At 31.5% G+C, this 7500-nt stretch overlaps 1 protein-coding gene across 2 annotated transcripts in view; it reads right to left on the bottom strand.

Moving 5' to 3' along the window:
* LOC137634126 (trypsin II-P29-like) overlaps window positions 1-7500 on the bottom strand; it is a 47422-nt gene that overhangs the window by 23659 nt on the left and 16263 nt on the right. Inside the window, exon 3 of one of the 2 annotated variants that reach the window (XM_068366353.1) lies at window positions 4179-4293. In XM_068366353.1, coding sequence (XP_068222454.1) covers window positions 4179-4293 — 115 coding nt within the window. Of the gene's footprint in view, window positions 1-4178; window positions 4297-7500 lie in introns of both variants that reach the window. The other variant, XM_068366354.1, reaches the window with a different exon arrangement.

Raw genomic sequence — 7500 nt, 5'->3', positions numbered from 1 at the left:
GTAGGTTGGCCAGGGCACAGCCACCCGTTGAGATGCTACCGCTAGAGAGTTATGGGGTCCTTTGACTGGCTAGACAGTGCTACAATGGATCCTTCTCTCTGTTTACGGTTCATTTTCCCTTTGTCTACACATACACCGAATAGTCTGGCCTATTCTTTACAGATTTTCCTCTATCCTCATACACCTGACAACACTGAGATTACCAAACAATTCTTCTATCAAGGGGTTAACTACTGCACTGTAATTGTGCAGTGGCCACTTTCCTCTTGGTAAGGGTAGAAGAGACTCTTCAGCTTTGCTAAGCAGCTCTTCTAGGAGGCCACTCCAAAATCAAACCATTGTTCTCTAGTCTTAGGTAGTGCCACAGACTCTGTACCATGGTCTTTCACTGTCTTGGGTTAGAGTTCTCTTGCTTGAGGGTACACTCAGGCACACTGTTCTGTTTTGTTTCTCTTCCACTTTTTTTGTTAAAGTTTTTATAGTTTATATATAAATATTTGTTTTGATGTTGATTTTCTTGGAATATATTATATTTCCTGTTTCCTTTCCTCACTGGGCTATTTTCCCTGTTGGAGCCCCTTGGCTTATAGCATCCTGCTTTTCCAACTAGGGTTGTAGCTTAGCAGGTAATAATAATAATAATAATAATAATAATAATATATATATATATATATATATATATATATATATATATATATATATATATATATGAATACTAATATATATATATATTTGTATATATATATATATACTGTATATATATATATATATATATATATATATATAAAGTATATTTATCATCTCCTACGCCTATCGACGCAAAGGACCTCGGTTAAATTCCGCCAGTTGTCTCTATCTTGAGCTTTTAATTCAATACTTCGTCATTTCCTACTTCACACTTCATAGTCCTCAGCCATGTAGGTCTGGATTATTCCAACTCTTCTAGTGCCTTGTGGAGCCTAGTTGAAAGTCTGGTGAACTAATTTCTCTTGGGGAAGTGCAAAGAGCATGCCCAAACCATCTTCATCTACCCCTCATCATGAACTCATCCACGTATGGCACTCATAGTTTCATTTCTAATCATGTCCGGTCATTTAACTCCTAATAGTCTTGTGAGGGCTTTGTTCTCAAATCTACAAAATCTGTTGGATATTGTTTCACTGTCATACCACGACTCATGTCCATACAGTAACACTAATCTCACTAAAATGATATATAGCCTGATTTTTGTGTGTAGTTTCAAGCGATTTGTTTCCCAAATTTTATCTAACGTAACCATTGTCTGATTGGCTTTTTTCAATCTTTCATCAAACTCCAATTCTAAAGTTCCTGTATTAGAGATCATAGTTCCTAAATATTTAAATGATTCCACCTCATTAATCCTTTCTCCTTCCAATGATGTTTCATCTTCCATTGCACATTCGGTTCTCATCATCTCTGTCTTTCTTTTATTTATCTTGAGCCCAACCTCCTGTGATATTTCATGCATTCTGGTAAGCAAGCCCTGCAAATCCTGTGGTGTTCTGCTAATAATTACAGCGTCATCAGCATACTCTAGGTCAGCTATCTTCCTATTACCAATCCAGTTTAATCCTTTTCCACCATCTCCAACTATTATATGCATTACAAAATCCATGAGGAAGATAAACAACATAGGTGACAACACATTCCCTTGGAGTACTCCACTGTTCACTGGAAATTCATTTGAGGACTCCACCAACATTAACTTTGCACTTACTATGCTCAGGAACAGACTATCAAATTTACATATTCATGAGGAACTCCATAATAACGCAGGACTCTTCACAAAAAGTGCTGGTGCACACCATCAAAGGCTTTTTCATAGTCCACAAATGCCATCAACAGTGGATTCCTATATTCTACACATTGCTGTACAACATGTCTTAAAATGGAAATTTGTCAGTTCAACTTCTTCCTTTTCTAAATCCCGCTTGTTCATCTTTCAGCTTTTCATCAATCTTTCTCTTTAGCCTCTTTAGAGTAAGCAAACTATACATTTTCATGACAACTGACGTAAGTGTGATGCCTCTGTAAATATTGGAATCAGTCAGATATCTTTTTTTTTTTTGGCATTTTCACCAACACTCCTAGCTCCCTTTCATCGGGTTTTGTCTTTCCATGCCACATTCTACAAAATAATCTTGTAAGTATTTTGGAAGTCATTTCACTTTCAGGCAATATAATCTCAGCAGTTATTCCATCGTATTCAAGGGCTTTTCATCTCTTGAGTTTTTTAAGAATAGCTTAGACTTCAAACGCACTGAATTCATTCATTGGCGCACCAAGATCTTCCTCAGCTGGAGGTATATCAACCAAATTATTCCTTTCACATCTCCTATTCATAACTTCACTAAAGTGATCCATCCAACGTTGCCTTTCTTCATATATATATATATATATATATATATATATATATATATATATATATATATATATATATAATGTATATGTATATATATGTATATGTATATATATGTATATTTATATATATATATTTATATATGTATATATAAATATATTTATATATATATGTTTGTATATATATATATATATATATATATATATATATATATATATATATGTGTGTGTGTACTTATTATTATAGCTCCAACTCTGATAAGATTAATACTTCTGGTTCTCTATCTTTGCAATCACAGCTCTGTAATCTTATCTTCTTAAATATAGGGATTTCCCAAAAACGATGAGAGAATTCTCTCTCTCTCTCTCTCTCTCTCTCTCTCTCTCTCTCTCTCTCTCTCTCTCTCTCTCTCTCTCTCTCTCTCTCTCTCTGCATTGAGCCAGTCTTGTTTTATAATCCTATACCTGAATGTTTTCTTGTATTATAAAGCAAAAGAAATTATTGAATTGAAATATTATTCACACATGATTGAAATACGTTTCAGAGACCTAGAATAGATATCTTGTATATATATATATATATATATATATATATATATATATATATATATATATATATATATATATATAATAGGTGTTTGGTAACAAACAGAATCTTTTTTCCGAACATTGAGTGGGTTTTTCTTCCGGTAGCTATTTTCTGAACAAGGAAAGAAAACATACTGTATATCAACTAGCTAATCTTTAAGAAATTGGAATGCATCATTCAAACAAATTGTTGGTATACAATATGTAAATTCACTTATATGAGATAAGTTTATTCCATAATAGCGTTCAATTATCCCATATACCTAATACTCTTTTAGATAACAATGTATTTAAAGCAAATTCTTGAGGCTCTGGTTTTTTATGCTTTTTAAAGGGAAAGTGGAAAAATATTTAGTGCTTGATGAACGAATAGATTTCTTGCCCTGGATTGCTAAACATCCATAACTATCATTAAGAAAATTATTGTTTCAGTAGGAAACCTTCATGATATTAATTAGATTTAATTTCGGCTTCAGTGGGATAAGTTATTAAGTGTTTTTCTTATATTGCACATAAACCTTTCTTTAGAGTCACAGCACTTATAGTTCTCGTCATTTATTTGTAGAATTACAAGGAGTGGATAGCAATAGAAAATTAAGGTGGATGTTTTCTTTATTCCCAAAATGATTAAATGACTATCATGGTTAATTATGCCTCTACAAAGCAATTTTCTCTTATTTACAATCCGTAGCTTTTAAAATATTATTATTATTATTATTATTATTATTATTATTATTATTATTATTATTATTATTACTTGCTAAGCTACAACCCTAGTTGGAAAAGCATCGTGCTATAAGCACAGGGGCCCCAAAAAGGGAAAATAGGCACATGAGGAAAAGAAACAAGGAAAAATAAAATATTTTGATAGCAGTATCAACATTGAAATAAATACTTCCTATATAAACTATAAAAATTTTAACAAAACAAGAAGAAGAGAAATAAGATAGAATAGTGTGCCCGAGTGTACCCTCAAGCAAGAGAAGACAGGGGAAGACCATGGTACAGAGGCTATGACACTACCCAAGACTAGAGAACAATAGTTTGATTTTGGAGTGTCCTTCTCCGAGAAGAGTTGCTTACCATAGCTAAAGAGTCTCTTCTACCCTTTACCAAGAGGAAAGTGGCCATTGAACAATTACAGTGCAGTAGTTAACCCCTTGAGTGGAGGAGAATAGACAAAAGTCAGCATAATAAAGCGTTCTACTTACAACGTGGAGTTGGTGACCTTGTTGATGAAATCGGCCCTGGGCTGCGGGCGCTGATTGTATTAGTAGTTCCTGAGATAATAGCGACAGCCAAAGGAAGGAGATATATGCGATACATCTTCTGGAATTAAAGTTTATTTGTTTAGCACAGAAAGCCCAGTTATAATGTATCTCATATACATAATCTGAACTATCATAACATGTAAACACACAAACACACACACACACACACACACATATATATATATATATATATATATATATATATATATATATATATATATATATATATATATATATGTATATATATATATATATATGTATATATATATATATATATATATATATATATATATATATATCATCAGCCATAACAACTCAACTGTAGTACAAATACCTCACACATGCCTTTCCACTCCCGTCTGTTTACCGTCTTTCTATGCCAGTCGATATCCGCAAATTTTATGAGCTCGTCATTTCATCTTCATCTCTTCCTTTCCCTGCTTCTTTTGCAATCTCTAGGGACCCATTCTCTTATTCTTAAATGTACATCTATTATCTGTCTTTCTCATTACATGTCTTGCCCATATCCACTTATTTTTCTTGAGTTTTTTAGAATATTCTCTACTTTAGTTTGCTCTCATACCTGTGTTGCTGTTTTTCTGCATCTTAGTGTTATTCCCATCATTATTCGTAGCATAGATCATTGAGTTGTAATTAACTTATGTTCTAGGGCTTTAGTAAGGCTCCAAGCTTCCGATGCATAAGTTAATACTGGTAGGACCATCTGGTTAAATACTTTTCTTTTTAGAGAGAGTGTTATTTTACTTTTCATAATCTAATTTTTGTGTATCATATCCTCTCCATCCCATGCTTATCCTATTTTTAATTTCGGTCTCATGTCCTGGGGAAACACTTACTTTCTGACCTAAGTACGTACGTTCATTAACAATCTCAGGAGGCTCGTCCATAACTTTTATTTGTTATCCTTGCTTTTACTCGCATACATTTTCAATCCTACATTTATGCTTTCTCTATTCAAATATTCTATTAACTTATGCAATTCGTCCCATGATTCACTAAACAGATCGATGTTATCTGTGAGTCTTAATTTGTGAAGGTATTCCCCTTTTATATTAATTCCGACATTTTTCCAATCTAAATTTTTCGAAGTTTCTAAGAAACTAAGGAAGTTTTAGGGCGTAGACTGGCTTTTGTTCTGCAATGGACCATAAATGGCTGATGACGCTATACATATATATATATATATATATATATATATATATATATACAGTATATAAATTATATATATATATATACATACATACATACTTATACATATGCATATGCATATGCATAAACATATATATGCACCCACATTTATATATACTTTATATATTAGCAGAACACCACAGAATTTGCAATGCTTGCTTACCAGAATGCAGGAAATATCACATGAGGTTAGGCTGAAGATAAATAGAAGAAAGACAGATGATGAGAATAGAATATGCAATGGAAGATAAATCATGATTGAAAGGAGAAAGAATTAATGAGGTGATATCATTTAAACATTTAAGAACTATGGTCTCCAATACAGGGTCCTTGGAATTACAGTTATTGAAAGCTTGAAAAAACCAATCAAACAATGGCTAGGTTAAAGTAAAATTTGGAAATCAAATCGCCTGAAATTTCATATAAAAATCAGACTATACAGTGTCATAAAATGAATCATGGTATGACAATGAAACAATCTCCAATAGATTTAGTAGATTTGGGAACAAAGCCCTCGGAAAGATATTGGGAGTTAAATGACTGGACAAGATAATAAATGACACTATAAGAGATATTAGTCGAGTGCAATATCTGGACGAGTTCATGATGAGGGGTAGATGAAGATGGTTTGGGCATGCTCTTTTCACTCCCCAAGAGAGATTAGTTTACCAAACGCGTAGCTAGGCTCCACAAGGTACTGGAAAAGTCGGAAGACCCAGGCCTACACGGCTAAGGACTATGAAGCGTGAAGTAGGAGATGAAGAATTGAGAAGTATTGATAGAGATAGAGACGACTGGTGAAATTTAACCGAGGCCCTTTTGCGTCAATAGGCGTAGGAGGAGATGATGATGATTTTATATATAAATATATATATATATATATATATATATATATATATATATATATAAAAACATATATATGTATATATATACATATATAATATGTATATATACATATATATATATATATATATATATATATATATATATATATATATATATATATATATATATATATATGCGTGTGTGTGTGTTTGCACATATGCATATATATTTGTGAATGTGTCTATATATGTTTTCATATGTAAACCCGTATTCTTTATATTACATAAATGTATACTGTATAAATCAGGTTAATTTAACCTTTCCAAGCCATTTCACTCGTTGAGAGATCTAAATAACTTATTTTTCTCGTCCTTGTCTTATCGTAAGAATGACGGGAGGTCATCGTACAATAATTTGCATAACTGTTCACACATCTAAGAGAGATAAGGACATATTCTGAGTGGGAAATTTTCTCAATTTTCTCAGCTTTTGATAAGAATCATACCATCTAGTGTGTTTTTCTCATGTGAATTTTGTTTATATTTACCAACTCTCTTTTATAATTTTAAAAAATGCAAAAAACAAATTAGTTGGCTACTCATAGTTTTAGATAGAGGAAATATATATTTTCTTCTCTACAAAAAGTAGGGAATGTTTCTTCTATACAATTAACCTATACTATAAAGCTCATTTCAATGCATATAATTCTCTCTCTCTCTCTCTCTCTCTCTCTCTCTCTCTCTCTCTCTCTCTCTCTCTCTCTCTCTCTCTCTCTCTCTCTCTCTCTTTCTCTGACTTAACTACTTAGTATATGTATGAATGTATATATGTATGTATGTATGCAATGTATATATGTATGTAAGTACACACACATATATAATCATATATATATATGTATATATATATATATATATATATATATATATATATATATATATATATATATGTGTGTGTATGTGTGTGTGTGTGTGTCTATATGTATGTTTATCTGTGGATGTACGAGTATATCCAGTTATATGTATATATATATATATATATATATATATATATATATATATATATATATGTATATATATATATATATGTTCATATATTCATATATCTTATATATATATATATATATATATATATGTGTGTGTGTGTGTGTGTATGTACATACATATATATAGAATATATATATATACATATATATATATACATTCATATATATATATATATATAGAATATA

The sequence above is a fragment of the Palaemon carinicauda genome, chromosome 44 (assembly GCF_036898095.1).
Source record: "Palaemon carinicauda isolate YSFRI2023 chromosome 44, ASM3689809v2, whole genome shotgun sequence".
Classification (NCBI taxonomy): Eukaryota; Metazoa; Arthropoda; class Malacostraca; order Decapoda; family Palaemonidae; genus Palaemon; species Palaemon carinicauda.
This window is presented reverse-complemented; position numbering and strand designations above follow the sequence as displayed.